The sequence below is a fragment of the Cyanistes caeruleus genome, chromosome 3 (genome assembly GCF_971803275.1).
Source record: "Cyanistes caeruleus chromosome 3, bCyaCae1.hap1.1, whole genome shotgun sequence".
Lineage (NCBI taxonomy): Eukaryota > Metazoa > Chordata > Aves > Passeriformes > Paridae > Cyanistes > Cyanistes caeruleus.
Window position 1 is genome coordinate 15046735 of NC_141703.1, and position 21027 is coordinate 15067761.

The 21027-nt window shown below is 40.4% G+C and overlaps 1 protein-coding gene and 2 long non-coding RNA genes across 6 annotated transcripts in view; 2 read left to right on the forward strand and 1 right to left on the reverse strand.

The window, feature by feature from the left end:
- LOC111922882 (uncharacterized) overlaps positions 1 to 16233 on the reverse strand; it is an 85068-nt gene extending 68835 nt beyond the window's left edge. For all 3 annotated transcript variants that reach the window (XR_002860779.2, XR_015284155.1, XR_015284154.1), the window contains exon 1: positions 15964 to 16233. This is a non-coding gene — a long non-coding RNA (uncharacterized LOC111922882). The remainder of the gene's footprint in view (positions 1 to 15963) is intronic.
- Positions 11079 to 12792, forward strand: LOC111922883 (uncharacterized). Its single transcript, XR_015284159.1, has 2 exons — positions 11079 to 11170; positions 12573 to 12792. It is a non-coding gene; the product is annotated as an uncharacterized LOC111922883 (long non-coding RNA).
- Positions 16234 to 16268: 35 nt separating the features above from the next.
- The window catches only part of RPS6KA3 (ribosomal protein S6 kinase A3), a 74049-nt gene continuing 69290 nt past the window's right edge, over positions 16269 to 21027 (forward strand). For both annotated transcript variants that reach the window (XM_086879921.1, XM_086879922.1), the window contains exon 1: positions 16269 to 16522. In XM_086879921.1, coding sequence (XP_086736047.1) covers positions 16451 to 16522 — 72 coding nt within the window. In that variant the 5' untranslated portion in view covers positions 16269 to 16450. The remainder of the gene's footprint in view (positions 16523 to 21027) is intronic.

Below are 21027 nucleotides of genomic sequence, written 5' to 3' on the forward strand. Positions count from 1 at the left end.
TTCATTAAGCACAACTACACTTTGCTCAATATATGATTATGAAAACATTGTTCTGTAAAAGCAAACAGACATTTGATTGCATTATGGGGGCAGAGAAAAGTTTGCAGCATAGTGGTAAATGGAGCCTTATTTCCTTGAAAACAATAGCTTTTCTGAAAAATCTCACTCAGGGATAAAAATGGTATAATTATGGGAAAAAAAAAGATGGCAGAAGTTTGCCAGGCTGGGTGGCTAAACCAGTGAGACATGACCTTAATACCATGTTGCACTTCAATAATATTTTTATAGCATCTGGAATCTTCACTGCTGAAATTTAGATCCAAAAATGTAAAACATTATGAAAAGGGGTTACCTTTGAGACTTTTCTTATCTGAAAGATTTTAAGACTTCCTTTTCTACAGGAGAAAAAGATAACAGCTTTGTCAGAGCTGCTGAGTGTGGTAAATGTGTTTTAATCAAGTTGTAGTCTGCAGAACAAAAACATAAAGGTGCAGAGTGTTGGTTTAATTATTGCCATTCTATTTGACCCTTGTGGCTCACACTGCAAATTGTCATTACCAGAAACTAATTTTAGTGTCATAGATCCTAAAACGAGATCCTTATTCTGGGGGATGAAGGAATATGGATAGAAATGCCAATAATTCTCAGGAATAACTATCATAGAAATTTAAGAACAGACAATTTGGCCCCTCTAGTCAAATATTTCTTATTCCAGTCATATGTATGAGCCACCAGTAAGGTTTCCTTTCAGAGCTCAGAAGTTGTATGGTTCTTTGTTGCTTTTGTTGCAGTAGAGTGAAATGCTGCAATCCTCAAGTATTTTGAGTTTTAAGGACCATGTAGAAAAGAAAATATTTCTTCCCTAATGCCTTATTCCTTTGCTTTCAAAGTTCTAGGTTAATAGTATTTGTTAGGCCACATTTGTAATGTAATCCCTGTTCACAAAGCATTATTTCTTATTTCCTATCTTACCCCCTATCTTACCCTAGTTGTCTTTATCTAACCAGGTTTGTATTTTGGCACTCATGCCTAAGAACCTGAATGCTACCAGCAGGAACTTGATTCTAGTATCTACAGGAGCATATTATGTTCTAAATAATCACTCACCCCTTCCACAGAAAGCCGCTCATATTTCAATTTTAGTTTAGCTTTATTTTTTTCTGTTAGGGGCACTTGCTATATCTGCCCAAGTATAAAGGTTAGAGACTGACCCAGAAGCAATGGACTAGATGGAATTTCCCAGTGCATCACGTTCTACCTATTCGGTATTGCTGGAAAACAACCTGCATCTTCCTTTCATGAACTGACCAACTTCTGATTTAAAACTATGTATATTCTGTCATCCCTTTTTTCCACTGTAGTTTCAAAGCAACAAAAACCTTATTGTTCTGGTTGTTATAAACCATCCCAGCTTTCAATCTAGTTTTATTCACACACCATAAGTTCCTGTGCCAGTATTGTTCTTGAGCACAAGTGGCTCTTTCCCTTCCAGGTGTTTTACCTGTTTAACATTCACAGTAAGTAACCAAGTCCTCTTTCAGCTTTTGCTTTCCTAAGCTGAGCAAGCTCTCTAGTCTAAAACACTTTCCATTATTGAAATTAATTATCTGCACCTGTTCCAGTCTGAATTCCCTCTCACTCATTCGCTTATGCTCAGAAGTGCACACAAAACTCCAGATAAGGTTTTGGCAGAGTCACTTATACCTGCATGAATATCTCTTTTTTTCCTTACAATTACTTCAATTGACAAGCACTGTGCTTGAAGGTAGCTTCTCATTAGTAGTTCACAGTCTGATTCTGATGAGTTCATACAAAGCACTTATCCTCTCTGTTATTCCCACCTGGCATTCTCACAACACCTTTCTCCAAGATATTTCTGCAGGAATAGTTTCATTCATACAATTTTAGAAATTTGAATGCTAGTGCTCAGACTCATCAAGTTTAAAGTATCTGTCAAAGGCAATTTAGATAGGTACGTCCCACGGCGATTCATCCCATCTATGTCCAATAGATCTCTAGTACTAACTTGATGTCTCCACTCAAAGGTCACTCAGAGTCTGGGACACATGGGCCATATTCCCAAGGAAATATTCAGCCCTTGCCTAAACATTGGGGCCATTTTGTCACATGCTAGCCCTGTAAGTCCCATTTCCTTCACCATCTTCCCAATTCTCTCTGAGATTACACCACCCCTGGCCAACCCAAACGTAAAAACAAAAGTTCCCGCACAGACAATCAGGTTCACCCACTCTGTGTAAATACTGAAACCCTCAGCCATGAATTACCTAACACTAAAGAGATACATAAGATGAGTTTTCACTGAAACCAGTTGGGATTGAGAAGGATGAACTGGAAGACAGCAACAGAGATTGGAAGGGATATTAGTAAGAAGATAAGGACTGGACTACTGCTCATCTTCCTGGAACAACTATATGGACAGACCAAGACCTGAGACAGCTTTAAAGTTTGGTGAACCAGAGAGAATAAAGACTATGGGACAACTCAAGCCATGGCTCCAAGAGGGCTAAGAGGAGTTGCTGAGGAAAACACTTTCTCCTAGATACCAAAGAAACAATTGAAACTCCCTAGCATGGCCTTTCTCATTCAGAAACATTAAAGACGAACATTTTTATTGGTATTTCTTTATGATCTGAGCATAAGCCTTTTTTCCAGGATAATTTCTCAGATCATTACTGAGTATAGCATGGGAAGGCAAATCAGGACCAGAGCAGTGTTTGGGAAAGAACCTGTGACTACACTTGCCAGCTTTTTCTCACTTTTTGAAATGGGCAAAGCCAGAACAGACATGGGACAAGCCCATATTATCTCTGTAAAAGCTGTTGTTGCTGTCTAAAAGAAAATCATGGTTAGAAATTAATAGACTCTTTTTCACGTATGAAAAACCCAGAAATCCAGCAGTCGTGTCTGATTTGATATGCAGGTCAGTAAGGTAGGACTAGGACAACAGAGTTCATTCCAAGGCTAGGGAAGTAGGACTTTCTCTGAATCTGCTTATCTGGGTGTTGTGGTTTGCTTAGCTGTCCCTCCAAGTTTTGCTCTCAGGTACACTCTCATCCTGTGCCCTGACCACAACCCTCCTGTTCATATCACTGCAAGTATTCTGGAACTTGGAAATACTAGGAGTCACTTTTTCAATTTATTTGGTTTTGAGGTGGTGTTATTGTTGTTGTTGTGTAGCATTTCAGCCTAAGGAGTGAAAGTTGATCAGTATATTGCTGACCTATTTAGGTGCAGTCACCAATCTGCTTCTATTGGTGAGGGTCAGCTCTCACCCAATGCATTTGGACCCCTCTTCCATCTGTCAGCTTTGAGGCTGCTGTGAAGTCTGTCCAGACATCCAAGGCTATCTTTAGGACGTGGTGGGCTGGAAGACAGATGGGCCTCTCCTGCTATGGCATCTGACACGTGGCTGAGAGGAGAAAGGTAAAGTAACTCTTGCATTCTGGAAGAGTTCAAAATCAGGGGTAGAGCTGTGTGGGACTACACTAAAGTAGTACACTAGTAGTACACTAAAGGATTCCCAGCAAATACTTACAGTGTCTGAATAATTTTCTTGCACAACACTGATTTTTTGCAAGAGAAGAGACTTCTGCTAGCTATGGTCTCTCACATCTGCATTGCCCTAGCACCAAGGAATTCAGGGTGATAAGAAGGTCTGTTTGTGAGTAGCAGCCTGACACCAGCCTTGCCAGTGGTTGCCCAGAGGCTTGAAAAGCTTGAGAGAGGCTTGTCTACAAGAAAAATCATGATTTGTTAGTCCTCTTGAGAAAGTACCGTCTGAGTGAAGAAAGCCTCTTCCAGTTACAGCACTGAGCTTAATTTCAAATGACTGACATTTTTCCTCATGTTTTCAGGTTAATCTTCAGCCACTGACACAATATACAACTACAGGTAAGCTACATGCATACCATCTTTCTATTGTTGGAGTGATTTAAAGACTGTTAGAAGCTAACCGTGCATGTCTCAATATTACAAAATTGCCAGTGATAATGCCCACATTCTACTTCACAATTTTCAGACAGTGAAGTTCACCATAAAAATGTTCTGCAGATATTCTAGAAGAACCAGCATTTCTCAACCTTAATAAACCCTGCTGCTCCATGCTAGAGAAGTTTTTTTCAAAGTATGTCATCTCAATGCCTCTGAAAAATAGGGCATTAGATATGTTTCACAAAGCAATAGAAATTCATAAAACTAAGATTGTTCTGTATTTTTAATTCTCTCATAGTCCATGAATCCACCTGGCACTTAATACATCATAAATGCTATAATAAGCATGTCAATGCATGCATCTATTTAATTTTGGCAAGTTCTTGATTGCAGTCTTTTGTATGGAGGCAGTTGCAGATAGGAATTGTGACAGACAGTAAATCTAACTGACTTGAATTGGCAACAATAGCTGTAATGAAGATTTGCATTTTTAAAGGCGTGTAATTAACACCAGTATTAGCTTCTTCCTCCAGCTAAAAAGTCAAGCTGAACTACCTTATGCTGAACTTGTGTTGGGTTTTGTATTTCTTTTGCTTTGCTGACAAGTATAAAGCATACAGATCAGCTGCTGTCCAGGTACTGTTTTGAATATTGCTGCTACAAATGGTTAACCCAAGAAAAAGCAGGACAAATGGGTAGATGTGCTGGGAAGCAATGAATGGAACAATGGATGGAACAAATACTTAGCTTATCTTACCCTTAGAAAACTTGTGCTTTACTCTGTTTTCTATGGCAGAATTACACAATGCATAAAGCAAGAAGAATTTTCCTTCCATTGTTTCTTCCCTTTTATTGTATTTCATATGCGCATTCACTTAATGCACACAATATCAAACACAGAAATGGCTTCGGTGTTCCTTACGTTCTCTCAGCCTTTATACTCAGTTTGAACACACCTCTATGAAGGCATGACATTCAATCCAGTTATTTCAATTTTTGTAGATATCACCAAATACTTAACAGAATAATTTTATGGTAGAAAAAGTACTAATGATAATGGTTTTGAACACCTTGAAAACCACATATAATCAAAAAGTCTGAGTTCACAATTTTTGCAATGCTCTTTACTTATTATTTCTATAATTTTTTATTTTCCAGCTATTGTTTCTTTAGCTAAAATCTCCTTCAGCTTGTTTAAGAAGCTAAATAATTGCCAGTAGCAACAATAAGGAATTATTTACTTGAGCTTCTTCTGGGCCAGAACCTGAGGTTTCTATCTAAAGTTTACTCAGTTCTTTGTCAAACAAAACTTCCATGAGATTTGATTGGTCCTTGCCTTTTGAAAGCTATGAGTATAAGCTGTTTTATAGGATGCAGAGCAGTTTAGGTGAAGAATTCATCAAACTGCATGGAGAGTTAAAAGCAAGACTAAGCATGAACTTTGTAGATGCCACTGTGGGACGTGAGATGAAGTCCCTCCCAGTCTATGACACAGCATGGAAATTTTGGTTCTGCAAATTAAAGTTGTTCACATGTCTTTTAAATGCATGGTGTTATACCAGAAAGCTGTTTTGAAAAATCCTAAGTTGAAGGATGCCATGCAGCAATCCCCTATGACCAGATGAACTGCCCCATTTTAAAATAAAAGTTTAATAGCCAGATTGATTTTTGCTCCTGTAGGTACTTCTTTGAATTATGCTTATTGGTTTCAATGGAAAAATCATTCTATTCATTGTTTTCCTGAGCTAGTACATCACAGAATCACAAAACATTCTCAGTTGGAAGAGATTAATGTTCCATGTACCTCATATTTAAATTAAATGTTGCCATTAGTTTTCAGTTTGTTTATAAGAAAGTACATTCTACAATTGAAATTAACATCTAGTGGGAGACTTTTAAAAGAGTGAATTCACCAAAAGGAAAACATGCTTGACCAATCTGACATCCTTGTATGGCACAACTGGCCAGGTAGATGAGGGAAGAGCAGTGGATGTTGTCTGCCTTGACTTCTACTTGGAGCACGGGAGTATTTCCTTCTCTGGTGGGATTTGAAACTTGCCGGGGCACAATCCTGCACAGGCAGATCTAGGTGAACTTGCTTGAGCAGGAGGGTTGGACCAGATGACCCCACTGTGGTCCCTTCCAACTCCAAGCATTCTGTGATTATGTAATTCTAGGATTCTGTGAGTATCGTTAGTGTTGTTGTGACATCAATTCCTACAATTCCTTGATTTTTTTCCCTACAGAGATGCATACACATGATTAAAAGTGTGACAAATTGAAAATTGATTCACTGAGTCCATGAGAATTTAGAAACATGGCAGCATGTTTTTCTTCTGCATCCTAACAAAAGGGTGAAAAACTAAAAAGGAGCAGCTTCCAACCAAAACTTTAGAAGGAGAAACTAAAAACAAGAAAGCTAAAGATAGAAAATTAGATAAGATATGATATGAAATAACTTCCAAGCCTTACAGAAAAATAAAGTGAAACTAAGGCAATGCTACTTAAACATCCTGAGGAAAACCACACCAATTAAAAAATCTCTATATTTTTGCTTACTCTTATTTCACATGTGTGATCTTCCTTGCTCTGAACACACAGAGCCATTCATTGCATTCAAATATACCTTATCTTTTGATTATGGACACAACTCCATTTTGCTTGGGCAAGTCAGTGGCATCCCCGAAAATGCAAAGCAGTCAGAAAAGTTAGAGCCCCTTTCATCTTCTGCCAGCTAAGGATCTGACCCCTGGATACTTACATACAGAAGGAGAGCCAAAAAAAGTATGCTGTCAGGAACAGTCTCCATTTGCTGCTATTTTGTTAGTCCTAACTAAACTCTAACCTTTTTTTTCCCCCATAACGTGCATAAGATATGTCATGTAGAAATCAAAAATATTCTTTGTGAGCAGGAGCAATTCTGCCAAACAACTACATGGGAAAAAAAAAAATAATAAAATTAACAAAAGAGGGTCCATTTTCACACTCATTTTCCACAAGACGTTTTCACTTTAGCTTGAAGAGTTATTTTGGGGCAGGCCAGGAAGGAAAAATAAAAGCATCTGAGCAGCCAAACCATCACTTGCTGACACCACTGGCACTGTGTCAGCTGAGGTGATTCAACCATCCCAGACAACCAACAACTAGATGAACACCATGGCCTGGTATGGAAGGAGAAAACTCTAGTAGGACAATTCTGCAAAAATCTTATATATTCCTGCTTTTGACAACATCTTCTGTATGATAACAAAGTACAAAATCATTTCAGACTTCACTTCCATTCTTCTTCATGAATAGGTGTACTTGTACCTGTTACAAAGAAGGTGGATATTTAAAGACCCAAACTCATGGTCAAAATAGATGAAATAAGCATAACTACTCACTTCAGACCTAACAAGTGAGTCAGCAGTCAGATTCTATTTCCTTTGCTGAAGTCAGAAAACAAATTAAGCTGACAGCATGCCTCTAATGGTGATGACATCACTGAGAGCAGAGTTATTTTCAGTCTCTACAGCGCTGGTAAAGGAGAAGCGTAGAAGTGAGAAAGGGAAACTTAACTTTTTACTCATACAGGCTCCTAATATATTTGCTTTGCACTCCCTCCCCCCCCTTAAGTTAGGTATTTTTTGTTACTGTCATTCTGTGTTTAAAAGTACACATGCATTTTTCAAAAGCTTGTAAATATATAAAACATTTTTCTTTCTTTCTTTAGGAAACACCAAAACACAAGATTTACAGCAATTTTAGCCTTGTATGAAACAAGCCCTCCAAATACTTTAAAATTGCATCTAAATAAACCAGAGAAAAGTCTAAACCACTTGCCAAAATGTTCAAAAGTGACCTTATATGAAATTTGTCAGTCTTCAGATGCCAAACCTGTGAGCCCTGTGGGCAGTATGCAATGTGGCTTTACATCTGCAAAAATACCTTTCTCTCTCAACTGCACTGCCTTTATTTAAAGTGGAGGTGGAAAAGCTTCTGCTTTTTGACAGCACAAAAACTGCACTTTGAAGAGTTTTCTAACTTGGAAAAAGAAGACTTTCTGGGACAGAGGCTGAGAGACACTATTAAGGTGGATACGGGGAGACTCGAGGGGATTTGGGGAAAAGCAGGCCTTTCTACATGAGAAGCCTGAAGCACAGAGTGGCATAAAAAATGCATGAGGCTGAGAAGCAGTAGAAAAAAAGATGCATGAGTATACAGGCCCATGAACAAGATAAAGGAGAAAATGAAGAAATAAACGACAGAGTTCTGCCAAGCTACAAGGTTGAACCTGAGTAAGAAGCAGAAAGAAGAGAGAGTGTGGACGTGTTGAGGGAGATGGGAGCAGCCTGGCTTTGTCAGTGAGTGATGAGATGTGAGGTGATGACAGTGTTGCAGCAACAGGACTGCAACTCCTGGTAATGGCAACAGACAGGAAGGAAATGCTGAATTGCCAATATGCAGTTCCTGAAGGCACATGATTTAGTGAGAAGCTGATGACTTGACCAGGACGATTAGAGAGTTTGGTTTCTTATGCAGCAAATGAGAAGTTATTGAGAGAAGGAGAAGCAAAGTTTTAGATGCACCACATAGAATATGCAGATAAATAAAAAAATAATTTTAATATATTTTCCTGGGCAGGAAAGATGAGTTATGGTAATCGAGGAAATAGATGCATATGAGGTAGGTGGACACCTCAGATCTATTTAATACAATGCAAGGAGAGCAGGCAATCTTCTGCCAAGTGCCAACTTTAAGCTGCATAAGAAGGATGAAGAATACCTTGAAAGAAACACAAGAATGAAATCAAGAAAACCATGTCTGTCTTCAGAAGATAAAATGGAGAAGAAATATACAGAGGACTAAGAGGAGTGAGAAAAGGCAGTCAAAGATGGCCGGAAGGAAATTAGTGACAGATTTCCTGCTTGTCTCCAAGTTAAAAATAAACCCAGTGTGGAATGCCACACTTCAGAACATTCATGATATGACATGAGGTGAATATAAAAGGTACTTCTGTAGACTAAAGCGTACAAATTTGGTCATACATGAGTGGTGCATTAAGGAGCTAACAAAGAATCTCTCTGTCCTGAGAAACTATTAAACCAAAAAAAATCTGTAGCAATGAAATAAATAATTAAGGAAGCCTTGCAACAGACCAATTCAGCACTCTCTGGAGATGGTCATCTTATTGCAACTTACACTCCCTCTTAACCAATGTCATTAGTAGAGGTTCTAGAAAGCAAAAAGGAATGAGGCACTGAAATACTGTAGGAACACTTTCAAAACTGATCAAAGCCCTCATCATAGCTTTTGTTCAACTAGGGCAAGCAGCTCGTTTGTGCACAGCAGAGGAGCATTCATTCTGATGAAGCAGGCAAAATAACATCATTCCTTCCCGAAAATCGTGATTTTTAAAATAGCTTCTTTGAAGTCAGACAAAGTTTCAGTTTTGCTGAAAGTGAATCAGTAGAGGAAGAATATAATCCTGACAACATTTTTTATCCTTTCTACAATCTGTGGTGATGTGATACCAAAGATTCTATTTATAGGTCCACTCATGAGCTGAAAATTTACTTCTTACTGCAAGCATTAAGCTAAGCCATTGGAAATTCTATCCAGTTGTAACAGATTTAATGAGACAATTAATGAGAATGGTTGTTTCATTAATCTTGTATCAAGTGACTTTAAAAAATACTGACAGATTTCTACAAATGTTTAGAGCATCTCTCTGGCTTATCACATTAACACAACAGCCTTTACAATTTCCTGTGATTCACTAAATATTGACTCAAGTATATATAGATTTAACTGGCTATTCAGATCCAAGACACAACTGCTCCTTATGCTCTTTAAAACAGTTCTGCTCTTTTCCCTCTTTAAAAAGCCATCTTCTATTCTCAGCATTCCCTCTCCATTTTATCCTACATCTTACATTAGCTTCCTTGGCACCTACTGAAGAATGACCAATAAGCCAAAAATCTTCCACGATCTCCCCTCCTCCAGTATCTTGTCCATCTAGTAGATCAAGTCCATACCACTCATTAGTTTAACCCAGAACCTCCAACAGGTATCAGATAGCACAGACTTTAGTTTCTGACTCACCTCACACATGTACCATTCTGCAACACCAAAGTTCTAAATAAGGGACCACATCTTAACAGTCTTCAGCTGCTCTGCAGTACAGAATAAATGTTGCTGCCTCTTCATCCTGCTACTCCTTTTGGCAAGGCTGTGACTCTGGAGCAAGGCCTTGAGTATGTCTTTGCTCCATCAAATAGGACAAAGTGGGTTAACACAGCCAGCGTAGAAGTACTTATTGGGGGGAACAGGGTTGTTTTATCTAACATATATCTCTTCCAGATAATGCTTCCAGAGCTGTCTTTCATCACATTCATACTTCCCTTCAGTAAGTGCTGACTTTGGGGGATGGAAACATGCACTCACTGTGGAACTGTGTCATTGCAATGTGCTGACATTATTGCTGGGGATGTAAAATATCCATAGTTAGAGTAGGCACCTTTACACCAGTAAAAACACTCGTGGGACACAAGGAAGGGTGCTGGTATGCTTTGAAGTTTGATAGCTCCCAGACAATACTGAGTGCTGAAAAAACACTTCAGGGCAAGTCAGTTGTCAGTGAAGTTCCTTTTTGATGTATCGAAGGCACAGAGGAGTGTGAATTCATCACTTCACTGAATCACAGAGGGGCCCAGGGCTCATACAAGCAGCTGAGGAAAATACTACCTCCACACAGCCTCTTGCACAACGTACACAATTATGATCCTTATTGATTTACATCTGATGATACAACAAGTTTTACTGATCACTAGAGAACATTTTTGGACATGATCACATGGTCCCCTCTGCCACTGCTTCATTCTCCACAGGGCAAAAGGCAAGGCACAAAAGTGAGATGCTGATGGAAAAGCGAGTGAACTGTCTGGAGAGAATACATGGATCCTTCAAACCAGTAGAGGTAACAAAGTCTTTTTTTAGGTATGATCACTTCAACAGCACATATTTTGGAAAATATCCCCAGACTACTGGGAATGAGCATCAGGTGTTATCAGGCAAGATAAATGGCAGCTGTTAGCTCAGCCTGGAGAATCCTGTTTGGTATAATTAAGGGTCAGTAAAGAGAAAGTGAAGCTTTCTAGATTTAAAAGGGATTCTTGGCTAAGAGATGCTGGATAATCTATAAAAGGAACTGAAGACTAAGATTGCTAGACTAGATTTAGTAAGTAGCTTTCAAAGAGACCAAGGCACTATTTAATTGGGAGGGCAGAAAATCAGGAAATTTAGGTAGTTAGGGTAAATAGCAAAAAAGTGAGATAAACTAGGCTTTGCTTGTCAGTAGGCTCTTTAAAGCAGACCTAATTTGATAACAATAATAAAAGGGTCTGTGACCCTTAAATTCCTAGATCTGGGGGAACTAGGGTCCAAAAATAGTGCTGTGGCCTCCTCTAGGCCTTGTGTGTTTCATAGCAATGATTTTTGAAGCTGATGAGATTTTATTGCTATATTTTATAATATAACATCATATTCTACCTCTATCACCACTGTTTTTGTTTTTGTTGTGGTTTTTGTTTTGTTTTTTGTTTGGTTGTTGAGTTTTTTTGTGAACAGCTATCTTGTGCAATATTTAACCCAAGAGAACCCTCAAACACTTGTTCATACTCTACCATTTCCTTTTTGTCTCAAAATGCTACAATCTGAAATTCTAATCTGCTTCTCAATGTTCCACTGCAAAGGGGTGACAACTTGCTTTCAGCATTTGACAGCAGGTTTCCATGTAATATTTCAAAGCTCAGCAAGAGGTTTCTTATATTCTGTGGTGAACAGGATAAATTTTGTCATTCAGAAGATAAATCTGAGCTATCTGTATGTACAGAAACACTAAAACGAGAACATATGTTGGAGACAGGTATGTTGTAATGAGAGCATATTTTATTGAATTCCAGATTTCCACTCAGGATGTAGAAACCACAGGCACAATTATTTCCTGCTAGCATAGTGACCACAGATAAAACTCAGATAAGTAATTCCATCGAGCCTGATGTATTATGCTTTAACCTTTCAGTCCAATTTTATGTAAACATACTTACATCCAGAAAAGCTATAGTTTTAAGCAGTGAGTCAGGCACTGTATCTCTAACATATATAGGATTTAGAAGCATTCTTATTGTCATTACCACATTCACTACACTTGCAGGATTAGAACTTCAAAGAAGAGCCTGCCAGAGGAAAATGCAGGAAATGTTTGCATTCCTGTATGATTCCATCATACAGGGGCCTGTAATGGTGAAAGCACCCTTCAGCAGATGTTGTTTGAAAGGTCAGGTTAAATCTTAATACACAATAGACATTCATTTCAGTTCTTCCCTTTTTGGCTATTGATTATAACTCTGATTCATACAGCAAATCCTTCTGCTGTCTCTGCTATGACAACTCGCACCAGCTGGAAACTTCTTGCAGCACTTTGTCTTTCTTCCCCTGGTCTTTGTCAGCTTTCCAAATATGACTGAAACCATCTTTCCAACACCCCAATGAGGTTAAGGAGATGTTCTTTACACCTGCACCTAAAGGTCAGAACAACCAATTATAACTAGCACTAAGACTTCCTTAATTTATTTTGGCAGGATGTATTTGTGCTTCTCCAATCAAGGCCTCCTCACACTTTGAAAAAGATCATTAAGAAAGACTAAGTCTCCTTAGATGAATCTCATCTATATGAAGTAACTGACTAAATTATACAATTGTCCTTTGTGTTCTGCTAGGAATTGAACCCAAGTATCTTGAGAATAAGAGACTCTCTTTGTCTATTAGCTATACAAATAAAGGGTATTGATTATTTTTTAACTTCTTGGAGCTTTTTTCCATGCAAATTCAGATAGTACCTTCAGCATATTTTCCTGTGCATTAAATTCAAATTATACACCTCAGTGCTATGGTCATAATACCTGAATAGAATTTCACACTTTTGCACTGTATTTTTGTTTCATATTCTGTTCAGAAGATACTGCATCATAATTCCCACGTAATGCACCACTAGACTTTCTAGAGGAGTGTCAGATTGTGGAGTTTTTTGCCACAGTTTTGTTTGGTTTTCTCCCTACTTTTATGTGTATTTTAAAAATGCAAGTTCAAGTTCCTAAATATTATTCTGATAGAAATATTAGTGAACTAATTTTGGTTTATACTTAGCATTTTGGGGACCATGACTATGGTGATTTACTAACTCTGCAATTAACTCTGCACTAATTGCAAAGAGTAAGTAGCTACAACTTGAAAGCTAAGCAAAGCATCATATACCACCAACCATAAGCAAGCTTCCCTAATTTCTGCCACATATATACCAAGAGGCTGCCTGTGTAAAAAGACAGGTAAGTACTATTAAGCTGCTGTCTCCCTTGCAATCAAGTGACATTTTAGTGAGGTTTGTTAGAAACAAGAGGAAAACAAATGGTGCAGCATGTGAAGCCCACCTAATTCATATGACAAGTTAATGGGATTTTATACAGCACTGTCATTTCAGTGCCATATGCTACCCTTTTCCTAACAAACGGGATCAAATTTTCTGTTGCAATGCACATAAAATATCTGTGTGGATGCACCACAATTGCAACCACTTATGCAAAGGTGAAATCAACGCCCACAACTGAGCCTGGTGACAGACAGTTATCAGCAGTGACTGCAGTCAAGAAGAGATAGCTGTGCCTAGAGGGAGAGAGGGTAAAAGGAGAGGTCTGCTGCCACAGGTGAAAGCATTACCTTACTTTGGCCTGAGACAAAAGAAATGAAAAATAGGAGTCACTGACTTGAGGCAAAATATCTTCAGCATCTTACCTCTTGCTGGGAGGATGATCCAACTCTGAGCTTAGCAGGATTTGAAAGTCAGAACCCCCCGCAACTCCCAGAGATTAATTGATATGTTTGTCTTCCCTGTGGAGACACTTTCCAGATGATTTTCTTTCCCTGAAGTCTGTTCTTGCATAGTAGCTCCTATTAAAATCCTGATGCAGTTTTCTTTTACAACATTTAAATGGGTGGTTCGATAATACTGAAACCCCTGAACAATGAAATGGCATACTTCTACCGACCCTCTACTTCAGTGCCTGAGAAAAGGCCAGATTCCTATTGTTTGCAGCCCTCTTACCTGCTAGTGCAAAAGAACTTTGCCCCTGTTTTATTTTGGATTTGAAAGATGCATAGAGGGAAGGACAAAAGAGGATTTAGGTAAAAAATTCAGAAACTATAACCAAACTATGACCTCCCCCTCTTCTAAAAAGAGTTTAAAATTCAAACAAGTAATTTAGAATATTTACCTATGGCAAGAAAGGACTAGACAACTATGAAAAGAAAACAATCATGTAGTTTTTTTACTTAGAGGAAGAAAGTCTTTTATAAAGAGGGACTTGTCAAACTATGTGAAATGCAAGCTTAGGTTTGGTGTAGTTTTCTTGTAGTGATTGCCACCTTTCACTTCTCAGGGTCTTTCCCCTAATGGCATGTCTCAGATATATGTACCTCAATGTGTAGTTAATGCAGGTACAAATGCATGAGCTTTGATAAAGTCAAGTGAAATATCCCTGTGGGGGAATAGAAACTTGTATTTCCAGAGGGATGTGAGGTAACATATTTTTTTAACATTGTGAATTTTTACATGAACTCAGGGATTTATTTTTTTTTAGGCCTGATTTGTATGTCAATGTATGTGTGTCAATACATAATGTATGCCTGCTGTAAAAAAAATAGTTTTATGTTCAACATTCCAGCAGCCAGTTTGAGACTGAAGTGAGCTGGTACTGATCAGACTATGAAAAATTATTCCCTGCATTATGATTAATATCATAAATCAAAAATTATGATATTAAGGACAGAGGATGCCAAGCACTACTGAATTATCTGTTTTCTATTGCCTTGTTCTAAATTTCATACTATTAACCAGTCAGAGTTCTGCAAATTGACCACATTGGAAGGAAGCAGTCACAACTCCTCTTCAGCCTTTAACTGAGTGGGTTGGTCGGTAGGGTTTTTTTGAGGACAACACAAAGTAAAAAGGGTAGGGTAAGTTTTGATGTGGATCTGTTCCCTGATATAACTCACCACATGACAGCACAAGCAATTGCACCCCTTCAAAAGAGAGGCCAATACAAGGGCCAGACTGAACTGCAGTGAACAAGGGGAGGGCACATCTGATTCTCCTGGCTTCAGGTGATCATTCAACTATGACCTTTTACACCAGGTATGGAAGTCTCTGTAGGACCAGCTGAAGACTGAATCATTATGAGCAACTGCCTATCCACTCCATTGTTCCTCTTTACAGATAGGTATTTATGCTTACTTGAACATGGAGTGGGATCAAAAATGCTACCAAGCAGAAACAGAAGCAGCCTGTGTTTATCACAGCGCATACACACACACACATACACTTTTAATTACTAGCACACTTGCCATTCCTCCCACTCCAAAAAACCTTCCAAATATTTAAAGAATGTTAACTTTCATAAAGGATGGAACAAATCATGTGACCTGTCAAAATCTAGAAATGCTCGGGGCAGTGGGGACTGTCGAAAACTGAACTCAAACAATTCTGGAAAGTTTGGCTTCAACAGCAAGAAGCCTGACACCAGTGCCCACCGTCTTCAGTTGCTGGTCTCATGTTTCAAGGATTGAAGGATTCTTCAGCATCAGCCAAGCCATCTAATGTTGCAAAACGATGGGTGTTTATGACAGTGCTTAGCATTTTAGGAGAATGGGGTCTCAGTTTATATGTTTGCATACCTGCTAACAGCTGAGAATAAAGAGTAAAATAAGGGTCGTTCTCGGAACCTGTAGGGTTTTGGGGTTTTTTTACAGCTTTATCTTCATGTCTCTTGGCCTGTGGAAGTATGACTTTCCCGCTTCGAGGCAACTCCTACTCACACACTCCAACTACTACTTAAAACGGTGTTGCTACAAAACGAAATTCCGACACCTTAATTCCCTTCCCTCTTTGCCTAATGATATCTGCACAACACCACATCTCACCCGCCTCTCGACTTCTCCCTCCGAGCTTGTTTGTGCAAACAAACTCTCCGTGTCTCCCACTCCTCGCAGCCCAGGGGACGGTAGTAGCCCTGCAGCCCCGGTTCCCGCAGCGCCTCTCCGTGCGGCCGGGCCCGCCCCGGCGGCGCCGCTGAAGGCGCAGTCCCTCACGGGCACTGACCGCACAGAGCGCCACCGCTCGGGGCCGCCGGGCGCAGGCGCAAGCGGGCCCGGGCCGCCGCCATGTCGTGAGCGGAAGCCGGGCCGGGCCGGGGGAGGGCGGCAGCGCGGCCCCGCCCGGCAGCGGGGAGGGCGCGGGGGAGGGACGGGCGCACCGCGGCGGCGGCAGCGGGCAGCAGTCGCCGCAGGAGCCGCCGCCGGAGCCAGCCGGGCTGTCCCGCGCCCTCCGCAGCACTCGCTGTCTGCCTGGCCGCCCCCGCCGGGTAGCGGGAACGCGGAGCGCGGAGGCTGCGGGAGCCGGACGGGGAAGATGCCCCTGGCGCAGTTGGCAGACCCTTGGCAGAAGATGGCTGTGGAGAGCACGGCCGAGAGCAGCGCTGAGGTACGGGGCGGGCGGGGGGTGCTGCTGAGAAAGTTGTGAGGAGAGGACGGGACCGGGACTCCCGGTGCCGCCGTCGCTCAGGGGATGGGCAGAGTTTCCCCCTCGAGGTTTCGGGGCGGGTAGCGGGCGGGGGCCGGGCGGCAGCGGCCCGGCGGGGGGACGCGGCGAGCGCCGGCCCCTGCACGCCGCTTCCTCTCCGGGGCACTGACTCACGGCCGGCACCGGCCGGGACTCCCCCCGCCCCCACCGGGCTCGGGGCGTGTTTCCCGGGACCGGGCTGCTCCCGGCGCGCTCCCTCCCCTTCCGCCCCGTTCCCGGGAGGGAGTAACCTGCCTCCGCGGTGGCCGCCGGCTCGGGCGCTTTTGTTTCAGCGCGGTGTCTGGTTACTGTCATAGCGAGTTTCCTTTCCCAGGGCGGCCCCGCCGCCTCCGCCGGCGCGGCTCGGGGTGGGCAGGAGGGCCTTGCCCGGTGCCCTCGCCTTGCCTAGTGCCCTCGTCTAGGGGCCCCTTTCCCGTGTGGGTCCCCGCCCGGTGCCGCTGCCCCATTATCTCGGCAGGATGGGGTTGCCGGCAGTTTCGCAAGCATCTGGGAAACCGCAGGGACGTGAAGGGTGGTGAGGCATGGGTGAAGCTTTGTGCTCGGCGGCGTTGCCGGGAACATCCCCGGGGTGCCACGCAATGTGGATTTCCCGCTGTGGTAGCGGGGGAGTGCGTGTTGTGCCTGTCCTTGTTAGGCAGGACGCGTGTCAGCTTTCCTAGGCTGGAATAATGAGAACGGCTGGAAATTAGAGTCACTTGCGATCGAGACCGTAGAAGCTTTCAGCTATTTTTATTTTTTTCCTTCTACTGTTGGTTTGGATCTACGTAAACACCTAAAGAGTCAGTTGTTCTCGCTCCGTGAGTCCCTAGAAACCCTCAGTGCGTGTTCTACTTTGTGATCAGATAACATCTGAAAAGGAAAGGCTGCTTCTGACAGTGCGGCTTCGACGTGAATCAGCTCCAGCTGATACGCAGCCAGGCTGCTTCAAGAGATGCTGGTTTGGAACGGTGTGGACCCAGGCCAGCTCACAACAATTAATTGCAAGGTTAGGACTCTCTCCTTAGTGCGAGCAGCAAAGAGAGACCAATGCAGAGTTTCTGCAGTATCAGTATTTGTCCTTTAGATCTTTGTCTTATCATCCTTCTGCTGAAAGTCACTGTATCTCAAGGAGTCAGAAGAACCTACAGGTCAGATCTGATGGACACATATATCTTTTAAATTCTTGCCAGGTACTGTAGTTACTTTTAAATTCATGCTAGTTTTTCACTGACTTCTGGAATAGCCATCTTAGATGATTTTAAGTTGGGAGCAACTACAGTAGTAGTGTGATGCTTGAGGGTAGGGCATAAGGTGGTAGGGGAAAACAGATTAATAATTTAATCAAAAGAACAGTTGCTGTAGTCTCTGATGCTCACTGCATGTGGTCTAACTTCAATAACAGTATATATGCTAGAGAAGTAGAAGAATAGATTTTTTTTTTTCCAATGTGTGTACATGCAGGATAATACTTTGTTACTTGTTTCAGCCTATTTCAGACATAATTTGTTTTTAAATTGCTGTCATAAACTTCTTGAAACAAGTATATTTTATCACTTCCTTCAAAAAACCTAAACTTTTATATTGACAGGAGTCTGCAGTGGTTTATCACCAAAAAATGTCTAGGACCACTAATAAAACATGAAGCAGCGTGAACTGACAGGTTTGCACTCCAAGGCTCTAGTCTAGAATAAACAGTTCTTGAAAAGACCAGGGTGCACCTGCAAAAACTTATCAGATAACACTCAAAAGCAAAAAGTTACTTAGAAAGGTTCCTTACATGAAATGACTATTTAAGAAAATATATTTTAGTAAAAATAGATAAGTTTAATTCAAATACATAGACAAGTGACCTAAATACATAACTTAGAATTTTGATTTGCATGAGTTGTTTATCTGTAGCATAGCAATATCCTAATTACAGACCCTATTCTGCAAGAGTATCCTTGGGCAAAAATATTCTTACATTTGCCTGAAAGTCATTGTGATTTCAGTCATAGTTCGATACTAATAATGTCTTTAGCTGTAACTCTGAGTAAAGCTCTTTTGCTAACCTCTCAGATTTGCTGACACAGTTCTAGTAACACTGTATTATCTATATATGGAATTACAAATTTTTGAGCTCTAGAACTCAGCTCAGACACGTTCCTTGTCTTAACGACTCATGGAATTCTTAATTTACTTGATTTTGCATTTATTTCCCAGTGCAGTCCTGTGGTTACAGTGGTACCATTAAGGAGGTGATATTCTGTGATGAGAGAGCAAATTTAGGAGAACTAGAATACCTTTAAATAGCTTTAGTTTGGAAGTATAGTTAACCACAAACAGCTGCTGTAACTTAGTTGTGCAGCATAATAGAATATAATCTTTCTTAAGAAATAAAGCAACCCATTTTTCTTAGATAAAATATGGCTTTGTGGTTTCTAAAAATCATTTTCAGGACTTCTGTTTCTACAGGTCCAAATAGATCAGTGACCCACATTGCATCTCTGACAGCTTTTTCAATGTGTAAAGTTGTTACACTATTTTTAAAATTTTTTGTCTGTATAACACGTATAGTTTCAGTTTCATGTTATAAATCACAGCACCTTCAAAGCTGTCTCTTATTGATTCAGGGTCTATTCAGGATTCATAACAAGCAAAGGTTTGTTTTTCATGGTGAGATTATGCCTGTTATTGCAAGTCATCTGCTTTCGAGCAAATTAAGTATTGATGACTTGAGTTTGCATTTGAATGTCTGAATAACTAGCCTGATCCTTTGATCTGCACTCCCAGCTGTGCATATTAATATCAACTGGAGGAGAATGAATACAGTTATAGCAGCCAAATTTTGGACACAAGTATGTTGAAAGAACTGGCCATCATAAGACAATGCCATTGGCTAGACTTTCTGGGAAGGGTTTGTGACAGCTGTTGTTAGGAGTTTTAGTTTAGATGCTCCAAATTGGGTGTGGAGAAAGTTAATTTTTTTCCACTGGTCTTGACAGGGTTTATGGTCACTTGTTCAGGTGTTTAAATAAATGGTATGAATCTTCCTTCACAAATTTGTTTTATATTTTGTATCCAGGATTATTTGAACTTTGCATGAAACAGGGGGTGCTAGCATGTAATAGTCATGCTGACAGTTGAAAGAAACTAGTATCATGTAAATTTTGCTTTGTAATTTCATTCTGATTGTCAGTGTGGCAATCTCTATGTCAATATATATTTCTTGTCTGGAAGCTAAAATTTGTCAGATGTCTTGTCACCTGTAGCCTTGAGTCTGTGGTTGTGATTGTCTCTTCACATTCTGTATAATCAGCATTGTACTTGTCTTCCACAGGAAAAAAAAGGCTTTATTTACAGTCATTTCTGGTATAGGCAACTCAGGTAAATAGTTAAAGCCAAAGTGGAATCACCTAAATGGACTGTGAGGATTTTGAAGCCTATCCATTGTCTCTCCATAATAGACAAAATTATATGCAGCACTGTTGCTTGTTGAGAAGCTGTTGCTTCTCATGCATAACTGCTATCAGCAGGATGCATTCTGAAGTCTGAATTTTTAACTGATTTTTGGGGTGATGTTTTCTTGTACTGAGCTAAAAATGGGAATTGGAAATTCTCATCTAAATAAGTAGTATACACTATATTCCACAAACTGTTGTGATAGACAGATAACAGATCTTATATATATGTAAATAATGTCTTGAGAAAGATCATCTGCATGAAAAGTGTTGGGGGGGAATATTCAGATTTTTCATGTCCTTATTGGTACCATTTTACTTGCTTTGTTTTTCAGTTAACACAATCCTAGTCCATGACATAATAATGATTTCCTGTGGTCAGCCAAGTGGGGCAGGAGAAGTCTGCAGCTTTACTTTGTTGAATTCAGTACCTTCATGCACTAATGTGTGCTCTCTGCAGCTCTTGATTTCCTGGTAAAGATGTTGAGTTTAACTTCTTTAAATGGTTCTGTTGGTTTTCTTATAACATATGCAGTTCTTACCTTGTTATTGTATTGTAGTGTAGGCAGTATTTCTTGCCCCAGCTGGGGCATGTAACACAAAGTAGATAAAAGCAGATTGACGCATTTAAAGGCGTGTCTTATCTTTGAATTGGTTGTGGTCTGTCACACTGACTGTAGTAGTTTGTCATTTGAAATGCTTGACTTAAAGTCACAATGATACATAGACTGAGGTGGGTGTTTAATTATTTCTGCACATCAAAAATATTAGATTTGTGTTTTGACTGATCTGGGTAGTTGGCAGATCTATCATCTTTAAGAACTCATTCAGGATACTGGTTTGGACTTGTGGGGTTTTTTTCTGTGGCACTTGGCTGGGGGAGGTATTTTGTTTTGGGTTTGGAGCTCTTTTGTTTGTTTATTTGTTTGGGTTCTTTTTTTCACCAGATGAAATTCATAGCCATTTTCCAATACTGAGACTTCTAAA